This window comes from Girardinichthys multiradiatus, chromosome 18, assembly GCF_021462225.1.
Source record: "Girardinichthys multiradiatus isolate DD_20200921_A chromosome 18, DD_fGirMul_XY1, whole genome shotgun sequence".
NCBI lineage: Eukaryota > Metazoa > Chordata > Actinopteri > Cyprinodontiformes > Goodeidae > Girardinichthys > Girardinichthys multiradiatus.
In genome coordinates this window covers 33328124-33351007 of record NC_061810.1, presented here as the reverse complement: position 1 = coordinate 33351007, position 22884 = coordinate 33328124, and the positions used below count along the sequence as shown (strand labels likewise).

General features: G+C 38.6%; 1 protein-coding gene across 9 annotated transcripts in view; it reads right to left on the bottom strand.

The window, feature by feature from the left end:
- Positions 1-1338: 1338 nt before the first annotated feature.
- robo2 (roundabout, axon guidance receptor, homolog 2 (Drosophila)) overlaps positions 1339-22884 on the bottom strand; it is a 426047-nt gene continuing 404501 nt past the window's right edge. For 8 of the 9 annotated variants that reach the window (XM_047391235.1, XM_047391241.1, XM_047391242.1 and 5 more), the window contains 8 exons: positions 22580-22736; positions 19841-20104; positions 18413-18627; positions 9617-9799; positions 9022-9180; positions 8146-8412; positions 5493-5675; positions 1339-5077 (listed from right to left, as the gene is read on the bottom strand). In XM_047391235.1, coding sequence (XP_047247191.1) covers positions 5076-5077; positions 5493-5675; positions 8146-8412; positions 9022-9180; positions 9617-9799; positions 18413-18627; positions 19841-20104; positions 22580-22736 — 1430 coding nt within the window. In that variant the 3' untranslated portion in view covers positions 1339-5075. The remainder of the gene's footprint in view (positions 5078-5492; positions 5676-8145; positions 8413-9021; positions 9181-9616; positions 9800-18412; positions 18628-19840; positions 20105-22579; positions 22737-22884) is intronic. The other variant, XM_047391244.1, reaches the window with a different exon arrangement.

The following is a 22884-nucleotide window of genomic DNA, read 5'->3' as shown; positions in this document are numbered from 1 at the left end:
TGAAAAAAAGACACTATCCAAATACAAAACCAAATTGATAAACAACCCCTAAGACCCATGGTTCATGACACAAATAGGACAATCATCCTAAGCATTTTTCAAATTTAAGCAAGCCTTGAATTCAGATGAAGTCAAGGAAGAGTGGCCATCATGATTGCCAAAGTTAAATAAGAAAGTTTCAGCTTGTAAACCCAAGAATCATAGTGAAATAGATCAAGGTGACCAGATTAGAATTAGTCAAAAAGAAGACACTTAACAGCAATCATAAGACTAGCCCTGTTATCTGTTCAGTCCAGAGCACAGTCATTTCAGTGCACCAGAAAGAAAATACATATTCAAGTTTATATGAATAATGTTTATTCATTACACTTTCTAAACCTATCTGTAAAAAGTTTTCCATTGATGGAAAAGTGTGAAGTGTTTTTCTGTTGGTGTACAGAACCAGTCTTTTGGCAATGGAAGCTGCAGTGTTTAAACTGCACTACTAATGTGTAGAGGATTTAACAGTCAGCAAAGATCTAAATAAAAATAACAACTGTCTCTGAGTGCAAAAACTAAAGATTTTTTTTTTGACTTGGGAACAGAAAGCAATTTGCAGATTGTTTTGAGTAAAGCTAAATTATTTATTTACTTTTACAATAAAAGTTGAATAGAATGACATCTACTAAACCTGTATAAACCTTAGTAGGGACATAGATCAGGTCCATTCCTGTCACGGAAGTTGGTTGAAACGAGTAGCATGATCTGGACGTGATCTTCAGAACTCTAAAAATATAATTAGCATTAGACCTTTATGTTCCTTTATAATTATTTTAATGATAGTATAGATTGCTAGAAAAAGAAGAGCTGCCGCACCTAACGAAGGAAGTCTTTATCACACACAGCGAGTTAAGGCCTGGAGATTAGGGCTAAGGGACAATTAAGTGCAACACACCAGTTCCTCTAGTTTCTGTTATTTCTCTAAGGTCTCATCGATAAAAAACAAAACATACAATAAAAAGTGCTGAACAGTAACCTTTAATTATAATTCAACTCTGCACATCAATAAATTAGTGACAATTCAGCTCAGGGTAGCTTTATTTATAAAAAAGAGGTCTGCAAGTTTCTGTCAAATATCTGTTTAAGAAGTAAACCTTATTACCTTTTTCCATTTTGTTCAGATGAGGTTTAGTCATAGTTTGTTCTTTGGATAGACAAAAACTGAGCAGACACACAATAAATGTTAGCATAGGTCTGGTTAATGTTAACCCACAAGCCAAAGTTAGCATGCTAACTAATGATAAGTGGATATTTATATTTTTCTCCTTCAAGAAGAAATGATTGAAGTCATTTTATTTCTTCATTTTTCAAAAATATTTTATTTGATATTGATCCAGGTACAAGGAAATAAAAGAGCATGGATTTATCTTACATGTCATGAGAATGAAACCTTAGGAATTTATTTTCTTGATTCACTCTCTTTTTTGAGAAGAACATGCAAGTGACTACAGAAGGTGGTGTACAGAAAGGGGAAAAAAGAAAATGGAGAACCGTACTGTAGAAATGGCATTGGATTTGGAGTGTTACTTCACCCCATGCTGTACAGGAAAGACTTCACCCAACAACTTTCACTTTTTGTCATTTTTAATCTTCTTTATAGCAAAAGGAAAGACACAGATAGGCTACAAAGAACCAACAATATTGAGAAAATGAGCGAAAGATGTAAAGCACTTTCATCCTTCAAAAAAGACATTTTCTCTTTGTCTTGACAAGCAAATTGTGTTTTAACTCCTCGTGTTGAAAGTGTTGACTCGAGGAGAGCAGTGCAGTGAACATGCAAGACACAGAGTGACTTGGAAGATGACTGACCCGGCATATCACCATGCTGTGAGCACAGCATCCACATCATCTCTTAATGGCCTCGCTGCTCTGCTGCGACACCAAAGTTTACAAGGAACAAATAAAAAAAACAACACATTTTATATCTCACAAATCTTTATGCATATTTCACAATATACCTTTATTATCATTTTAATAAATACAAAACGACACTGTGATTTAAAAGAAAACTGAGTATTAAAGACACTAAAATGCATTAGACATTAGAAATATCAATCTTAATTTGGTATGTTCTTTTACTGACATCTTGTCGTAAGGTGGATGAACCAGCACATCGGGATCAAAGTCCACAGCAGAAAATAAAATAACTAAAAAGGCTGATGACAGATTCGGACACGGGAGGGAAGTGTTTCTCAATGAAAAAGGATTGAAATCAAGTGGAGATGTGTATGGAAATATACACATATATACACATACATAAACACCACCAGAATGTAAAATAACCTGAGATACTCTCTGCACCTCATTCCCAGAACACTGGCCACTGGGTGGATCATTAAAAAAATAAAATAAAATACGACAATGGCGTTACGACAACAGTACGACAGCATTTGATGGCCTTTAGTCCCCCCCCCCCCCCCCCCCCCCCATTTATTATCAACATTAGCAGTACAAAAAAAAAGACAAAACAAACAGTCATTGAACATTACAATTGAAAAACATCGTAAGCAGCGTTTTGGAGTCCATAAAAGGCATACAAAGAAACAAGCTTAGCTTTCAAAACGGACGTTGCTGGAAAAGATGCATCTAAAATCAGATATTGTGAAGTCAAAAGCGGTAAATGATAAGAGCATGGTTTTGTGGCAGTCAGGCGGATAAGAAAGTGATTTTGCTCCCCACTGTGGCTGTAGGCATGAAGGCAGTGAACCCACTGACTAACACACTAGGCCTTTATTTCATTCGTTCTCTCACCCAAAAACTGTGCTGTTGGTGCCTTTTTTGGATGCTGGTCATTTTGCCGTTTTGCCATTTCTAACTTTTTTGGGTGCAAAACAGAGCTGCTGCGAGCTAGCATAATTTCATAGCTTCCTTGTGGACGTGGACCAATTACCGATATCAAGTTATACCGAAAAGTCACTTTTTCAAAACATCAGATGTTTTCTATCTCATTGTTTCTACGGTTTAAAGTACTTTTGAAGTGTTTCCAGAGAAAGCACCAGAGTGCTCTGTATGGAACACAGAGTACCCTAGCAATGTCCCTGCCCTATTGTTCCTGCACACTGTGTGTCAGCTGGCTCACAGAATCCTGCAACATTTTTCCCACAAATAAACAAAATGCTGTTTTTTCTTTGGCAACCAGCCTAAATGAGTGCCTCATGTCTTATTAAGGTAACACTGTTTTAAAACAACAGTTGGTAAGCTATGAGTAGGATGTCAGTAAAGCAGATGACTGCAGGCTTGCTAATCAAACAGATAGCCCATTTAAATCACCATTCTATATTAGCTTATTGATTTCACAGAGCTGGGCAGCAAAAATGTTTGAATTCTGTGCAATAGTCATGTTTACCTTTAAACCCTGAACAATATTTAGCAATCAACATATCAAAATCCCTAATAATGAACTGTAGATAAAATGAAACTGCAATAATCAACAAAGTATGTTATTTTAGCAGCAGTAGGAATATTTGTTGCTTTTAGGTTTTAAACAGAAGCAACTACATTGTGTTTTTTTGAGTAAATAACATAATACCGTGATATTTTTACCTAAAGTTATGATAAAACCAATCAATCACACCTTTCCATGCCTAAAGGATTTGATGTTCAAATAAATTAAACAAGAAATTTGAGATGTTATGATTATTTCCACCTGTAATTGCTTTTTAAGTTCTTAACTAAGAGAATGAACTGATATAGGTACATAGGAAGGGATGAAATGGTAACGCCTGGGCACAAAGCTGTATTAAGAACTGACAAAAGGGCAAACTGACCATTTGTTTCATATCTGAGACACCAATTTTTATTTCAACATCTCTTTTAATAGATCGCATGGATAGCTTTGCTGTCGCCAGTAGAACAAAATGTTTTCTTCATTGATATTTTATCAGATCTAAATGATTAAAATAAGTGCTCATACAGCAACACAAATTGAAACAAAATTGGGTTGGAAATAAATAAAATATAAACAATCTAATTCAACTGGTATTTAAGTGGGTTTGCAACTCATGATAAAAATAAAACAAAATTTTCTATCACAAAAGGCCTAAATCTGCTTCTAAGTGCTTTGACTGGATGTCGACATGCAGACAGATTATACCGCTTGCTGTACTGAACATTTGTAGCTTTATTGTGTAGGTGCATGACATCAGTTTTGTGAAATGATTTATAGGCACTACACCATGAATAAAAAAAGAGAACGTATTTTCGAAGAACAACAAATTAGTATCTAACCCAAAACAATGAATTGCCCACATTTTTTGATCTGTTCTCAGGCCTTCTATCTCCACTTTGCGCCTTCAGGATTGGTGTCAGAAATGGGTGCCATCTGTGAGAAAAGCATTACTCTTTAATATCTCTCTGTACACTAGAATATAATTTTCTTCTCTTTACTTTACAGTACAGAAACTCCTCTTCACATATCTTCCGGTTCTTCATGTCAGCAGGAGCTATGTTTTTGTGCTTATCACCAAAAATTGCAGTGCAAAAAACAATAATTAATAATATTAATAATAATGATAATAATATTAATAATTAATGGTAGCTATTGACAAATGTTGGATTAAAAAACAATTATCTTATGGCACAAAAGCCACTTAATTCACATATAGTACAAATAACCAGGTAAAGCCCAACTGTTATTGTAGATGGAAATAAAATAAAAAACCTTGAAACTCTATTAGGTTTGCATAGCAATGCAACAACAAGTCAAAGAAAATATTTACAGGAAACAAAATTCCCTTTTCCCAAAGGGTAGGTACAACAAAGTCTTTTTCCACATAGATGTTTTCGTTTTTTTTACTTGCCTTTTTCTAACAAAAAAAATTACAGTAAGGTAGGAGGTGGAAAATATTTTCTTGAGGACAAAACCATTGTGAGATGTACAGTATGTTTGTGTCTTTACATCACATATACAGATCTGTGAAACTGCTTTTCGCCGTGGTTCTCTCTGCTGCTGTGCTCCATCTCTCTGAGAATGCACAGGTAATGATAAAGTTCGTCGGCCCAAACTGGAGGCTCCAGTTTACAGCCCGTGTGGATCACTCTGTGGATAAAAAAAAAGAATGGAAGAAAATGTTAAGATGGTCAAGAAAATGCTAACTTGCAATTCGGAAACAAATTTTGTAAAATTTTGATTCAGTCTAGTTTACAGCCAGTACGCTAGACCCAACTAAAAGTAAAAATAATGATTACAAATGCCTTATTACACATGTGCACAGTGCCAAAGTGTTCATACTCCTCAAAGGCAAAAACGTTTTACATAATAACATTGAAAAATATAGGTGTACAGGAGTTACAGGCTCTATAACAACTGCCATACACATTTAACACATAGTGTCCAAACTAGTTAAAAGGAAATGCATGGCAGTAAACACTGCTTTTCTGGTCATATCAAAACATGACTTTTTCATTTTTGTACTGTCATAAAAGAATGGTGCAAACACGAACAAAATACATACATAATTCTCCATGTCCATTGGCCCCAAGAAATTCAGCATGCTCCGTGGCAGTCCACTGTTGTGGTTGTCGTGGCCCGTCGGTCTTGCGTGGCCCCGTCGAGCCCTTGGAGGAGGTTGTACCAGAGGAGCTGTGCCCTCCAGGGGAGGGGAATGATGGTTTGTTGTATGGCAGACATCCATCCTCTAAAAAAAAGACAGCAATTTAAACTTTACATGTTAAAAGTACTTGCATACAGCGGGAAAAAAAACATATTGAAAATCAAATTTCTTCTTAGTAAATACAGTCATATTCAATAAATCATCAATATTATAGATTAGTTAATTTACTGCATTTCAGTTAGTTTACGTAAGTGAAATACAATATATAGATCAAGTAAACACAGCCTTTAAACACAGCCTTTATTTCTGTTTATGACTTTCTGTGTACCACTAAATAAGTGGTAATAATACTTTTAATCTGACAAAGGAGCCTCATCGGAACCCATATTCTAATTTGTTGAATATGACTACATTTCTAATAAGTAAATTGACATAAGATGTTGGGAACAACCGAAGCAATTTACAAATGTAAAGAAATCAAAACAGATTAGTCCATAAATTATGTGTAATTAAGGGGAATGATATACGGAATGAATATGGAACACAAAAAGAAACAAATCTACAAAAAGGTTTAAAACTGAAATATCACATAAGAAGCATCTCATGATGGGTAAATTTAAACAACTTTGCAACTTTATTTTTGCAAACATACAGATCACATTGGTTGCAGACATATTTAACTTTTAAATATTCCAGTGAGCACCATTAGGACCATAATTCTGACAGGGGAAAGAACATGAACCAGCAACGACCAGCAAGTGTTTGTCGCATTTCTGACAGAGAAGTCAAAAGAATAATCAGAAGATTTGTTCAAGAACTGAGGATGAGTTGAACAGAGCTACAGACAGAAATGGTATTAGCAGTTTTTTCATGACAATTAGTAATGCCTTCAACCATTATGGTCTCTATGCATATTCACTGCACAAAACTCCACTGCAGAAGAAAAAAAGTATGTTAATGCTTGTTTAAGGTTTGCTACAGAACAACTGGTCATTGAAATATTGGGAAAATATACTCAAGTAGAATGAGACCAAAACTGTACTCTGTGGATATCATTGCACACACTATGGTCACCCCCCCAAAACACTATACCAACAGTAAAGTGTGGAGGCAGGATAATAATGGTGTGAAGCAGTTTTTTCTATATATGGTATTTGCAGACTTTATGTAGGTGAAGCAATGGAGAATGTAGCAGGACAATTTTTGATCGAAGCCTGAAGATGAAACAAGGGAAGACCGTTAACTTGAGTGTGGCCAAGAAAATTTGAATTGGGTTTTAGAGAAAGTATATAAAGCTGCTAGAAAATCCCAGTCAATCAGCTGGCTTGAATCAAATTGAAAATTAACAGAAAAAAATGAAGATCACGTCACTTAGAAATGGCGTCCAGAACCTAGAAGTGTATGTTGAAGACTCCACAGACAGGAGACATTCTGAAGTTCTCATTAGCAACGATAGGTTTCCACTGTGTCCCCACCCCCCCAGCCCATATGACATCTGCAGAATGGCAGTGCCAATAAGCGGTGCCAGGGCGAGCGACAGCGATGACCCTCTGCCTTCCAGCCATCAGTTTTATGAGGGGGTAAATACAACAACAGAGGGTCCACTGGCTGGTGTGGCACCCCCTAAGTAGGGCAGCACAACATTAACCCTCAGCAGTCTCTGTCATCACGTGAAATCTCATCAAAATGCTTCCCACTGTTCTGCTAATGACCCTAATTGAGCCTGCTCTGACCTCAGACGATTCTCCTGAACATCAGTTAGGAACATCACAGAATGCTGACGGTGGCCCCTGTTGTTGTCTTACACTTCCCAGGTAAAAAAAAATGTCTGAGAAAGCCTTGGCAGGAGGAGACAGGGCAGCACAGCATGGAGAGCGTTAACAATCACACACATGAACACAGACATTCACAGATGGGGCGCAGAGTGACTGCTGTTGGTGTGAGCAAGGAAAAAGCCATTGCAGTCCATATCAACTGCTAACGGCCTCCTATGTCACTTGGAGCGGAGCAGGCCATCACTGGCAACAGTTACAGGGGCAATGAGAAGGTTTAGGGAGGGCTGAGCGGGAGAATTCTGGAAACCAGAGCAAGTGGCAGACGACGCAATCTGCTCATGGAAGCCCACTCTTGAAGCAGCGTAAAAACCAATTTTAACACAACTTAGAGAAACATACCCTGCAATCAAAGCACACCTGGGCCTACACCTCAGTGTAATTGTTCTTTACTTAATTTCACAGTAAAATACACTTGGTACTCTAATTTTTAATTGTATCTAGATTTATATGAGACAAACAGGAAGATGTATTTTCCAAGTCTTTTACACTAAAATTAAAATAATAGTCCATTAAAAAGTAACAACTTGAATACCTAAAACACAATTTGGTAGTTTTATCTTAATGTAAAACGAGCGTACCAACCTGAACTGCTGACATGTTTATGATGTCTGTTTCAGAATAAAACACTGCAGCTGTAAACATCATAACTTACACGCTCACTTTATGTTAGCAATAAAATTTGGCTTTTAGCTTGGAGACAGTTTTGGCTTCCTGTGTACCTGATTTGTGGCCCCTGCGTGCATCATCTGCCCTGTCCATAGAGCCCAACCTGTCCTGACCCTGGCGATGATGTTCCAGAGAGGTTCGCATCTGTCTATCAATGGAGTTCTTCATGTCGTCTGGCCCGCAAAGGGGTCCTGACATGGGCGTGCGCTCCAGAGAAGAAGCCTTCCTATCTGTGGGTGGTGCCATGCTGCTTGCACTGCGAGCCCCTTGGATACGGCCCTGCCCCTGACAGGGAGGAGGTTCAGGGGGAGGAGGTAGGTCTATGTAAAGAGAAACCACATAATATATCAGGTAACTGTAAATGTAAACTGTAAGAATATACAGTGACCTAAAAATATATTTACACCCCTTTACCTTTGTCACATTTCTTCAGACAACAACCAAAAACTGCAATGTCTTAAATATGGATTTTATGTGAGAGACCAACACAAGTAGCTCATAATTTTGAAGTTCTTTTACAAAAAATTATTCCAGATTCAATTCAAGATTCAAGTGTGTATACGTCTGTATTCAGACACTTCACCCTGATACAAAGGGGGGATGCTAGGGTTGAATACAAATGTATGCAACACTTTTCAGATTATTGTAAAAAAAATAAAATGCTGTATCATTTTGCTCCACTTCAGCATTATGCACTGCTTTAAGTTGTTTTTTGTACAAAATACCAATATAACATGTTGAAATAATATAATATATATAATATAAAATAATATAATATAACATATGAAATAATATAACATATGAAATATGTGAGAACTTAACACCAATACATATAAAATATTATCATGCACCTTTAAATTTTAACAAATGTTTTAGAAAAAACATTTTACAAAACTAACTGAACAATGTTTACACAGTTTTTGTCTCACCGTCTACACCAGCATCTCTCCGGTGAGGTGTTGTGCCTTGACTTCGTGGTTTGCGTGTGGGCCTGGTGGCCCTCTGGTGGCCCAAGCTGTGTGTGCCAACTGTGCTGCCATCTGTTGAAAATGGACTGCTGGGACGGGGCCTGTGGGACAAGCCTTTGCCTGCAGGAGAGATACGGGACCAATAAGTCAGTCAATCAAATTTATATCTACAGTACATAAAAAAAAAAAAACATCTATTGACCAAAAAGCAGCCTGGTTAATAAAGCACTGTAGAGCCACAACCCAGGGAGTAGAGATGAGATTGAAACCATTAAAGAGACAGGATATCAATAAAGATCGACGAAGTTGTTTGAAAACAAAGGTTTTCATTAGACGTGAAGGATAGGGAGATAAAAAAAAGAGTAAAAGCTTGCAAAGTTAATTTGTCACCCATGTATTACATATGTAACCCATGAAAGCAGGTAAAGAGAATCAGGAGGAAGACCATGCACAGTCTTTGTGCAGATTCCAAACCATCAGCCAACTGATGACAGAGGGAATTATTAGAGCAGAGTGTTCCACTGCAGTAGTGGATATCCAGTTTCCACAAACCAACCTCTCTTGCTGAGGCTAGTTCCCTCAAGGCGGTAGCCTGCCTTGTCTGCAGCAGCCACAAGGGCCTGGGCAAAGCTGCAGTGGGTAAAGATGGAGCCATCAGAAGAACTGCCCAGACTGGATCTATGGCTGGAAAAATTACGTTCATCCTCCGAGGCTGAGCCCCACCCATTCATCATGGACCCTGTGGAACACCACAGGTTTCAGTAAATGTGTTTTTGGGAGTACATTTTACCATAGGCCAGACTTGCCCTGTTCTTTGGGACGGTTTACAGATATAGATTTAAATTCTTGTTTCTATTTGTGGATCTTAGTTCCTGTTTTATTTTGGTAGTCTGGTTCCTATAGGTGCATAGTTTCTTTTTCACCTTGTGTTTTTTTTGTCATTCTTGAATTATCTTCTGCTTAGAAATTGTGATTGTTTTGGTTGTGTTTGTTCAGCCATTCCCTCTTACCTGCTTGTGTTTAATACACCTGGTGCTAGTTCCAGAAATCACCTAGCTGCATTCATTCTTTGTCAGTTCCTTCTGTTATCAACTGGTTTCTTTATTTTTCCAGTTACTTATGTCTAGTCATTTGAATTCTGGATTTAGAACTTTGCTATCATTAATCATTTGATTTTACATGACTTCTGCTTTCTGCATTTGGGTCCTCATTCACACACATTACTGACCTCCACAGGGTGGTTACTGGTATCAGGGTATTACAATATTTAAAAAAAGTTACATTTTCAAAACCATGAAAAAAAATCATACTATTCCTACAGATCAAAATCCTTTTCATTAGAGGCCAGAGAAAGTACAAAATTTTCAGCAGCTGTAAAAAACAGAGTAACATAGTGTTATGTCTCCCTCAGTTGTTGCTATGCACCGCAGGTCAGCTGGCTGAAAGAAGGAAGATTTTTCTTGCCTAAGAGAAAGACACATATTTGGCTATTTGTAAATATTTCTGGGCTGTCATGGTGTTTACGCTGAGAGAATGCCAGCCATCACTCTTATTAAGGTAATGCTGTAAAACTACAGTGAGTAAGCTACTAGCTAAAAAAAGCAAAATGGCAAAAAAGGATATATTCTGCACAACATACAACTTAAACTACTACCAAATACAGCGAGTGTGTAGTAGAAAGGTTAGTCTGCGTCAGCCACAGCTCAGCTGCAATAACTTTTAAAGATATGCAATCTGACAGTCTGAACACCTGTACTCTGATTCTATGTACATACAGACAGATAAAGCTACTGAGTGATCTTAGAAAAATAATAATTAAATCACTACACCTAAATTACTTTGTATCTGCTGCAGGCCATTTTTGTTCTCATAAGAGAGATCTGTTGTGCAGTCATTCTGTTCTGGCCTGCCCTTTTTCTTCTTTTACGAATGCATACCTTCAAAACACACAGACACACACCACACAAGCACGCAGAGGAATGTACACAGTGAAACAGGAGGACTGTCATCAACTGATTTTGGACTTCTTTTCATAAAGAACAATGAGAGCACCTGTGCGGAGCTGCACAAGTGCCTTAGGTGACGTCTCACTGAACACTGGATGGAAAGAAACACCTGGTGGTATGTGCACTTTTTCATCTTCCTGTTTAAAAATGCATAGCTATCCGTGGTTAAAGTGCGAATATTTCAAGAAAACATAAAAATCTTTAAACAATGAAACACAACTAAATGCTGTTTAGCATTATTTTTAATTTTAAAAAGGACTTTTCTAAAACAAAATCATCTTTTGGAGTTACTACTCCAAAATAGGAAGCACCTCCATATATGGATAATGGTATGAAGTTTGTAACATGTTCTTGAAGCCTGTCAGCCTTTATAGCTTTAGTCAGAAAATTAATTGCTTTACTGGCAAGAACCCTTTTCTAATGGGAATATGTAAAATGGTTGCTTTGCAACCACACAGACAAGACAATGCTACAAAGATAGTCTAAACAGGGTACATGTGGGTACGTTTGGTGTAAGTAAACAGGTGAAGAAGACAAATTTCTCCTTCAATTAAAACAACTATTGGAAACACTTTTTGCCCCGAGGATTATGAGGCAGACTGTTGGATTTAATGGAGGCAACAATCCAAAGCTGAGGGATAAAGACTCAACACAGTTCACAGTTAAAGTCAACAGCTGGACCACCAAGGCATCTGCAGGTGGCCTATCTGATAAACTTGTGGGTAAAGTTCATCAGATATAAAAGTTCTTTTTACAGTGTTTTTACTTTTAATGACTTCTTTATCAGTACAGAAAATCTGCTGATTTATTGCTGATTCAATAACCGATCTCTCCAAATAATCCTCCTGCATGTTTAGCAAGATAATTAGCCACACAAAAAAACTAACCAAACATGATTTAATCAATATCTATTGAAAGGTTTTACATCTAGTAAGACTGGGTCAAAAAGGCACACAAGGAAAATGTTTGACTGCTGGTTTATACGTATACTACTGTATTTCTTTGTGCTTTGATTTTTTTACATACACATAAAAGCTGGTCCAGCACTTTGAATATAAAAGTATCCGTCTGCCAATAAAAAAAAAACAACACTTTGGCAAGCAGAAACACAGAGAACAGTCGGCTAATGTGACAGCTTTCAGTGGGAATGGTTTGGCAGACTTTGCCTAAGTGGCATGAACCCAAAGAGCTCGGCTCACACTTCATCTCTCCCTCACACACCGCGACGTGATTGAACAGGCTGGTGTAACAGAGAACTGGGATAGTTTGAGGGTAAAGGTGGCTGAGACAGCAAGTGGGACAATTGTTGGACCTATTAAAAGGTCATACAAAAATGACACAATCCTTGGCAGAGTGGTGGCAAACTGATATTTAACTGAACACATCTCGCACAAGACTCCAATGCATCTTGCTCTCTTTCTACCCTGTTCCTACCTTTGAAATACCATGTAATATTTCTGAAATTGCGCAGAAAATTATGACTGTGGTTTATGTATCCAGACACGCTGGGGAAATCCCCCTCAAAGTTTTCCAACTTCTCGTTAAAAGAAATGGTTACTACTTCACTGGATGTGACTTTGGGGAATTGCATTTTCATCAGCAAAAGTTGCAACAGCTTTCCACTTTGATTGCAAGAAAATTCACTCAGAATATTGGAGACTTCTGCACAGCCTGGCAAAAGGTTGTGCATCTACTGACAAGACCCTTTTTGTTCTACAGCTACAACTGAAATCAGGGGGAGTAACCGCTTCAAGCTCTCCATCTTTCCTCTCTCTATTTTCATAGAATTTATTTTTTAAGATATTTTCTCTAAGAAAGAAAGACAGAAATTCCACTGGGTCCAATCCTCCCACGAAGAAAAGAGAAGATAATGAAGTATTGGCAGTGCCAGCCAAAGCCAAAGCTCAGCAAAGGGAACACTGCCTCAGCAAATCACATCACAGACTGACTTTTCAGTTGCACTTACATCCACTCTCTACAGAAGAACCTATTCTATCCTCTAAAACATCAGTCCAGTCAAACTGTTATCATTCTGGTTTAATTAAAAAGCAAGTCCATGTAGCTTACTCTTTCCTCTTTGATGTAGGAAATCTATACATCCCTGTCAAGTTGCCACTAATTTGCATGGGAAAGAACTGATACCAGGATAAACAATTTCAAAAGGTTTAAAAGGTCCTCTTGAGTCACACTGATTCTTGATTCTATTTGGGTACACAGAATCTGAACAAAGCACTAGTAGGGTTTTCCTGACATTTGCTCATCACATCCTTTAACTAAAGGATAAAAATAAAATTGTTTGCAGAGGGGTAATGAGGGTCAAACTTATCTCCCTGTACAAAGGCGTCAGTTAAGAGGATGTTACAATAAAACACAGCGTTACATATGTGTTCCATGATGTGGTAAAGACTGTCATTTAAATTACAGAGAATAAAGTACAGGGGTTGGACAATGAAACTGAAACACCTGGTTTTAGACCACAATAATTTATTAGTATGGTATAGGGCCTCCTTTTGCGGCCAATACAGCGTCAATTCGTCTTGGGAATGACATATACAAGTCCTGCACAGTGGTCAGAGGGATTTTAAGCCATTCTTCTTGCAGGATAGTGGCCAGGTCACTACGTGATACTGGTGGAGGAAAACGTTTCCTGACTCGCTCCTCCAAAACACCCCAAAGTGGCTCAATAATATTTAGATCTGGTGACTGTGCAGGCCATGGGAGATGTTCAACTTCACTTTCATGTTCATCAAACCAATCTTGCACCAGTCTTGCTGTGTGTATTGGTGCATTGTCATCCTGATACACGGCACCGCCTTCAGGATACAATGTTTGAACCATTGATGCACATGGTCCTCAAGAATGGTTCGGTAGTCCTTGGCAGTGACGTGCCCATCTAGCACAAGTATTGGGCCAAGGGAATGCCATGATATGGCAGCCCAAACCATCACTGATCCACCCCCATGCTTCACCCTGAGCATGCAACAGTCTGGGTGGTACGCTTCTTTGGGGCTTCTCCACACTGTAACTCTCCCGGATGTGGGGAAAACAGTAAAGGTGAACTCAATAGAGAACAATACATGTTTCACATTGTCCACAGCCCAAGATTTGCGCTCCTTGCACCATTGAAACCGACGGTTGGCATTGGCATGAGTAACCAAAGGTTTGGCTATAGCAGCCAGGCCGTGTATATTGACCCTGTGGAGCTCCCAACGGACAGTTCTGGTGGAAACAGGAGAGTTGAGGTGCACATTTAATTCTGCCGTGATTTGGGCAGCCGTGGTTTTATGTTTTTTGGATACAATCCGGGTCAGCACCCGAACATCCCTTTCAGACAGTTTCCTCTTGCGTCCACAGTTAATCCTGTTGGATGTGGTTTGTCCTTCTTGGTGGTATGCTGACATTACCCTGGATACCGTGGCTCTAGATACATCACAAAGACTTGCTGTCTTGGTCACAGATGCGCCAGCAAGACGTGCACCAACAATTTGTCCTCTTTTGAACTCTGGTATGTCACCCATAATGTTGTGTGCATTTCAATATTTTGAGAAAAGCTGTGCCTTACCTTGCTAATTGAACCTTCACACTCTGCTCTTACTGGTGCAATGTGCAATCAATGAAGACTGGCTACCAGGCTGGTCCAATTTAGCCATGAAACCTCCCACACTAAAATGACAGGTGTTTCAGTTTCATTGTCCAACCCCTGTACATCAGTTACATTATCAAAACGTGAATGTTTCTCCGAACCTGACAAACAGACAACACATAAACAGGTCATGGAGGCAGCCCAGAGCCTGACAGTAACACTGAAGGATCTGCTGGTGTTTCTATACAGTAACCCAAAACCTTCAGATATGTGCTGGAAAGCTAAAGAGGTATATCATTTTTCTGCATTACAGTGACATCAGGCATATGTCAAAGTCAACAAAACAGTGGCTTCACCAGAACAAAATTGAAATTTTGAAATAGCCTTGGTAGAGTTCATAACTAGAATTGACAGAAAACCTTTTGGGTCTCTTAGAAAATGATGTGGACAACTGTTGTTCTCAGAATCTGACAGATTTGGAATACTGTTGCAAGGTGACATTTTCTAATGTTGCCAAGTCAAGAAGTGGGATGCCGATAGACCAAGGAAAAATAATTGCTGCAAATAATCAAAAGGTGGTTCAGCAAAGTATTAGTGTTAAAGTGTGAACTTTTGTGCAATTAGGTTGTTGTTGCTTTGATATTCTTTCTCTAACATTTTGTATGTTGTTTTTGGATTGAATTGTACAGGATATATGTCATATCAGATTTCAACGTTTTTGATATGTTTTATTATGATATTCACATCTCAAAAACCTGAAGTTTTATCAGATGTGCCTGCTTTTTATATTCACTGTTAGTTTATTTTAATGTTACAAATCATAGTTTTAACTATCTGTCATTTTTCCATATGTTGAATGAGAACAATGGGTGAAAAAGTGCTCTCTGAAAAATGTCAGCTGACTCCTTATACGCTTCACGCACTGATAGATAAAAGGCCAGTAAACACTGGATAGTTTGGGTGCAATAAAATGCAGGCTGGGTCCCTCCTGCCACTAAAACTGATTTATGGTGACGGAAACCGTAATCTGCATGTCGTTAAGAGGCAAAATGATTCCCTCTGATGACTCTACCATCTATACCTGCAGTCCGGAGATGGGACATTGCTCCTCACAGGGCTTTATGGGAGAGTAATTGCCCACAACAGTCTCACCTAGTTTCTCTACATTACAGGACCTATACAAACTGAGTAATACCTTTATCTCACTGGCTTAAGAAAGAAATAGTTCTACAATACCCAAAACACCTTGAGGACTTACACTGATCAGCTAAAGATAGGTTCTATGAGCTCAGAGCATAGTAAAACACATTGCCTGCGCTGCCGCTGAGGAGATATTTTCCAAAGCTTTAGTGAGGTTGCTTGATTTACTAGCCTTTGATGTAACATTATGAAAACAGAAGTATTTCCATATTATTAAAACTATGTCAAATCTATCAAACCACACTTGATTGGACTCTCGCTCCTGGCCTCTCTCATTTGTATAGCCTCAAAATGGTGGGCATAATAAATCTCAGCAGTTTCCTCCTATCTGTCCTCTCTCCTTCCTGCTAACCCTGGAGCATAGACGGATGGGCTGAGAAGCAGGCTAGTGGGCAGATAAAAATAAATATTTCTGTCTTCATAGCAATCCAGAGGAGAAGAGATCCTGCAGATTAGAGTACAGTTGCTGCTTTATATTTCTTTAAATACATCAACAGTAGCATATGCCAGTGCTCCAAATGCTGTGTTTCATAATTCCTTGGAAACTCACACTTTAGGGTCACTATTGAAAAGACGAACCTACCAGCCGCATTGTCAGGCCCCGTATCCCCATGTCTAATTTCTTTAGTGGATGATCCCCTGCTCTTTCCTGCCATCTACTCATTTTAACACATTTAATTTGACTAAAATAGACTTGAGTTTGAGTTTATTATTTGAAAGGGACATGCACAATAATAATCATTAGTAGCAGGAACAGAGGTCAATATGGCAAAGTCAGCAAGACAACTAATTTTCATCCATTGTCCCTTAGCAGATAACATAACAAACACAGCTATAGCCTACATACATATATTAAGAATACAGACACATGGTGTCACAAATGAACAATGCACGACCTTTTATTAGAGATGTTACTTTATATCCGCAGGTGTACAGAATTGACTGATTTTTAATTCAACTGATCCTAACTGGTCCTAACGGGTGGAAACTAATAAACCTGATCTTTTTCCAACCAGCAAAGGCACCACGCAAAAACGCTTCCAGGTTGCAACACTCTTTGGTGTAGATGTTGTTATTGTAAAGAGCAGACTTGCTATTTCCAGTATCATTGAGAAGTTTAAAATTTAAGTTGGAGTAACCAGAGAGATGTAAGAAGCTGTTTAAGAGTAAACTGAATTTTCTAAGACATGTCAAGATACAACTGTAGTTCTTTCGGGGTGAATGAGAGCGAGGCTTTCCGAGGATAACATGGAGGCTGAGTAGAGTGGCTGTGTTTTTATTCTTTTTAGCTTTTAACTTCTGCCTGTCATGTTCAATTTAAAAACGTTGGCAGCCTTTTGAAAATTTCAAAGCTAACGTGAGGCCCTAAATTTTCTAGAGAATACACACTGTGGTTTCAGCCATGCTAACAGTCCTAACCACTGATATAAGGTAAGTTCAGATAGTGTACAAATAATTTAATACATTTCCCAAATCATGATGCAAATCTGACTGCCAACATCTTAAGAGTGTTTCCTACCCCTAACGTATTTTGCTTTGATGGTCAGATGTTATAAACTAATGCACCAAGTGACACACATTAACCCCCACCACCCGCACATCCCAAGTTTTATAATTCACCTTGTTTTTACCTATATGATGCTTTTCTATTATTTTATCTTAGTTCATACATAATGTTTGTCTGTGGACTGCATCAACATGTTATCACTGTACATGTAATTTAAATCCACAAGAATTGCCGTTTTTATAATAAATGTGAGTGAAACAGTTATTACAATATAGCTATATTTGCTTCACATCATTCTAATACCATTAATATATTTGGAAATATGACCCAAAGGAAGTTACATCTAATCATTAATCATCATTTAGTGCCTTTTTAGGATGTATTTGTACAAAAGACATTAATATTCTCTTTCACATTAGGCCTTGTGCTCCACTGAGCTCTTTACACCCCCGATTAGGGGAACACTGCATTACATTATTGAAGGATGGTGACTTTCGATCTGTATCTAAGCAGCAGTCCAGAACCCAGTTCTACCGCTGCAGTGTTGTGCCCTTCATACAGCTCCATCCCCGGAAGATGGCTGTAAAAGTTTTCAGTGAGTTGTAAAAATGGAAATGCTGCCACTGGTCAGGAATCAAATATGCTGCACGTGAAATTTAATTCAAATTTCGTTGGGAAGATATGGGTGGCGCTGAGTCTGGACTTGTGTGCCATTTAAATCATGTCCATTCTCCCCCTGCTCGCCTAGCCTCTCCTTCTTCCTCTTTCCTCTCACATCCCCTCTCACTATCCTCTTTAAAATTAATGGACTTTTTTATCTCTCTTTTAGAAATTATAATTGTAATTCCTAACAGTCTGCCAAAAGTACTTAAAAATTTGACTGAGCTACACTAGTAAGCACATTCATGTAAAAATGACACAGAAATGTGAAAAAACATGTCTTCAACAGCAAGACTGTAAAACAAGCTGTAAACAGTCTTTATAATGTGGGCTCAATAAAAACAACACTTTGTGATAAATGACAATAACAGAGGAAATAGTAACCAACCACCTTACCTGTTAAAGAGCTGTCCAGGTTGTCCATGCTAGACCCTGGTGTGTGCTCGATACCACGGGGATGCCTGGCTCCGTAGCCTTCATCCTCGTCCTCATCCTCCTCTTCCTCCTCCTCATCTTGCAAGTCAGTCTCCAGGTCGGAAACCATTGTGCTTGACACATAGCCTACTGGAGGAGCTGGAGCCTGGGGAGGAAGAGAGACTCCCTGCATGTGCCTGGGAAATAAAAGTTCAAAGGTGAGATGAATATGTTGGAGAAAGAAAACGTTCTGTTTCTGGTGCAGAAGCAACGATATATGTTGGAATGCAAAGTTAATATTGTGGTCTGTGCAACATAAATGGTTAAATAACATTAGACAAACCAACTAATTCTAAAGGTCAGCTTGCATGCTAGCACAATGACCAGCTAATTGTATCTGCAGATGCTACAAAGAGGTCCTTCTCTAGGCCTGTCAACACATGACTGCCACCTTAGTGGCAGCCTGATTTGCTGACAGCCGCATTTGTTAGAGGGAGTACAAAGTCTTTGACGTGGTTTGCAGTGGGAATTGGTTGTAATTACTGGCCCTCTGGTGTTGTCAGAGATGCTCTCTTACCAACATAGTCATTACCGGGTAACATGACATCTCCTTCCTGACAAGGCATCCTTGCCTCCCCCACAGCAGCCCACTTCACGATTATGAATGAATGCCAGTCTCTCATTCTCTCTGCGTCGATGACAGAATGAAGTATGGCCTTCATCTGACTTGCATGAGCACAACAATGCAATACAGAATGTATGTATGTAGGGGAAGTAAACAACCATGAGCATGAAATTGTGTCGGTTGGAGTAAGCAAAATATAGTACTCGCTTACATTGGTAGCAAGGGCCTATTAAAGTTGAATGATTAATGGGGTTATCTTTACAGCACACAGTTGACATGAGGAAATCGTCAGGAAAAAAACAAAAATTGCAACAACAAGCACTCAGAATCCGCACAATACATTTTGAAAATAGATTTGATATCAACTGCAATTTAGTTATCTACATACATTTTTTTAGCTGGTTAGCCAACTAATTCTGATCACATGTAGCAATCTTGCTAAAAAAGAAGTAAAAAACTTCTCACTTCTTTGACAGGGATATAAATGACTTATTTCTGGATAATGTATAAACTTATTTACAGACAAATTACATCTTGATGACTTATCTAGCGTAATAGGAATTGCCCACTTCCCACATTTTAAGAAGACACTGGTATGGTAATATGGTGTCAAATCAGGTATATGGTCAGGTATAAGAAAAAGATGGAAAATCCGTAAGTAAGTATAAAGAGCAGCTTCGGAATACCTTTAGAAATACATTTAGAAAGTCTAAAAAACATTTGATAACATAAACTAGGGGCGGTTTAACAACTCTGCACTGTACTGTCAATGTATGCAAATTTACCATGTCTGTTTAGCCATGTCCAGTTGGTATGCTCTAGTCAGCTCATCCAAATGGGCCTGAAGCATGGGCTGCATCTCATCCCGAGGAGAGGGGGTAAGGGTAACTGTGGACTGCTGTCCAAAGGAGACTGCAGCTGGCGAAGAGGCAATTCCTCGGATGGGTGGCGTGGGAACCCTTTCCTCCTCTTCTTCCAGCTCATCTTCCATGCCTTGATGAAGGTATGTCTGTACAGGCATGGGTGGGCCCCAGTTGTCAATCTCATACCTGTGGAAAGAGTTCAAAGAATGCAAATAACACTGTGATTAGATTTGTATCTTTAAATTAATCCAAAAGTTTTTGATTAAAAGAGAACATCCTCTGCACAACATAGACCTTTCTGACCTTCACGAAAGGTTTGTTATACGACCAGACTGAGTAAAATTACTGTGCTTGTCAAGCTTCACTTCCTCATAGCTGTGCTTATACATGCTGAAATAATACAAGCCATAAAGAAAATGTTAATTAAAGAAATTTGTCGGCGCACACTCCATAGGACATAACGGTTTTAATCTGCTGCCATTAAAAGCAGCCTCAGATTTACAGTGCAGGAGACTCTTCATTTGCCAGATAGCCTATTAAATCAGATGAGTCTCCGAGATTGGAAATGGAGGTGAGAGGACGTCGCACCTCTTGCACCAAAGAGAGGGACACTCCGAATCACTTAAATGAGCTTCTGTTAGTTTAATGTTAAGTGTGTTTGAGGTGCTCGGACACACCTAAATAATTTAAATGCTTAAAACCAACAGTTTCCTTCAACTATCTGTCTTATTCTTTTTATATTCATGGTACAATGTTGACAGGACTTTATTTTTTAGATATGAGCCAAAAGATATCTATAAAACCATATACAACACAATACTACTCAAAACATTTTTTGTTTTATTTTTGGTCAAGAAACCCATCCATCTATTGGTTATACCCACTTGTCCATGCAGGGTTGCATGGGGTCTACAGCTTATCTCCAGCAGTCATTGAGCGAGAGGCACGGTACACCTTAGACAGGTCATCAGTCCATAACAGGGCAACACTGAGACACACAGGACAAACAACCCTGCATGCACCCATTCATACCTAAGAGCAACTTCAAGTAATCACTTCACCTAACGGTTATGTTTTTGGACTGTGGGAGGAAACCAGAGTACCCAGAGAGCACCCACACATACACAGGGAGAACAAGCAAACACCATGCAGAAAGAGCCCAGGCCGCAATTCAAAACCGGGATCTTCTTGTTGCAAGGAAACAGCGCCAACCACTGCTCTACCGTGCAGGCCCAGTCAAGAAATCTGCCCCCAAAATAAAACCAAAACTGGCAGAGGGTTTATATACTCCCATTTATATAGGACTTTTCATATGACACCCACACTCCAATTATCTGTATGAGTGTGGGTGTGTAACTGAACTGATTGCCTCTGGAGATACATCACCTTTCTGCAAAAAATAAAGCAGAAAGTGAACGTAAAAAATGGATTTGCCACAGGAATGCACGGTGTTGGTCATGAGAGCACTGTATTGTTTTCTAGCCAACAAAATAGTAAATCTGCCTCTCAGACACTCAAGAATGGAGGAAACATATTGCACAGAGATCTGTTTCAATTTCCGAGAGGTATTGTCAGAATACATTATGGTTGCTATGTATATTAAAATCTGCATCTGTTTCATAAAACTAAATACAGGCAGAGAAAAAACAAAAATTTTTTTTTTTTGTTCTGGTTATAGGTTTGGCCATTTCGTACTCAACTTTTTCAGGTATGAAATGACAGCCACACAATGTTTCGTACCCAAATTTCATCAAATCCTACCCACCAGAGAGACCCTGGTGGAACCCCATTTGACAAAAAAAGGTTTTATGTTATTTTCCATGATCTTCTCATAGCCCACTGTAAATGAATGGGGTTACTCTGATAAGCATGTGGTTGTTTATACTTCTTATGGATTGATCCAATCTATCATATTTCATAAGAGTCACCTGGACCAAATTAGTATCAGAACCAAACTGAATGGAAATAGCATAGAATAATGTCTGCCTTTCGTTGACGTAGTGGGCACATGAAAATAACATTCTTGCATCAACTTACTAGTATTTAACACACTTTGTTTACCAGCTAATCCAGGCTCAACTGAGTTTTTGGGCATGCCCAAAAATCCTGCCACTTCTGATTAATTCAGCTACAACATTTAAGGCAACTGGTAGAATAATAAAATTCCCATCTGCTCAAGTCAATCCTTAAATAATACCAAAAAAAATTATAATTATAAGAATCTGAAAAAGTGATGTGCTTTGTTGTTAACATTTTTACATATAATTTTTTCTATTTCTATGCTCAATTGTTTGCAAGTCTGTTAATTTTTCTGTATATTTGTACTTCCCATAAAATTATCATAAAAATTATGCCCTGCAATGGATTGGCGACCTGTCCAGGGTGTACCCTGCCTCTCGCCTGTAGACTGGTGCACCAGTTCCCCCATGACCCATTATGGAATAAGCAGTATAGAAGATGAATGAACATTTTATTAAACAAAAAAAACAGGCAATTTGGATTTTAACTTACCCTAGCATGCACTTCAATATTCAGTTTCTCATTAAATTTATTTAGCAGCAGCCTAAAAGACGGTGATGCTACAGAAACAGGTTTACATACATTGTTGTGTTAAATTCAGAACATATTCTCTGTATCTACCAACATCATTCGCAAACTTACCCTCCTTCATGGTGCTCATTGGGATACAGGTCCATCTCTGTGCCAGGTAGAGGGTGAATAGGGGGAGGGGGGAGGGGAACATTGGCCCAGTTGGACCCATTGGATTTGGGAGGTTTAGAGCTAGCCTTGGTTTTTTTCTTCTTCCCTCCCTTTCCGCCTGTAAAAAGGAGAACATTAATTTAAGAGACAATCACTGAAAAGTAGATTTTATTATAAAATCCATTAAAATCTGATATGCAAGTGGGGAAGTGTTGTAAATAACAGTAGATGCTTTTGCCATGTGACAAATGTGCATTATAAAAAAA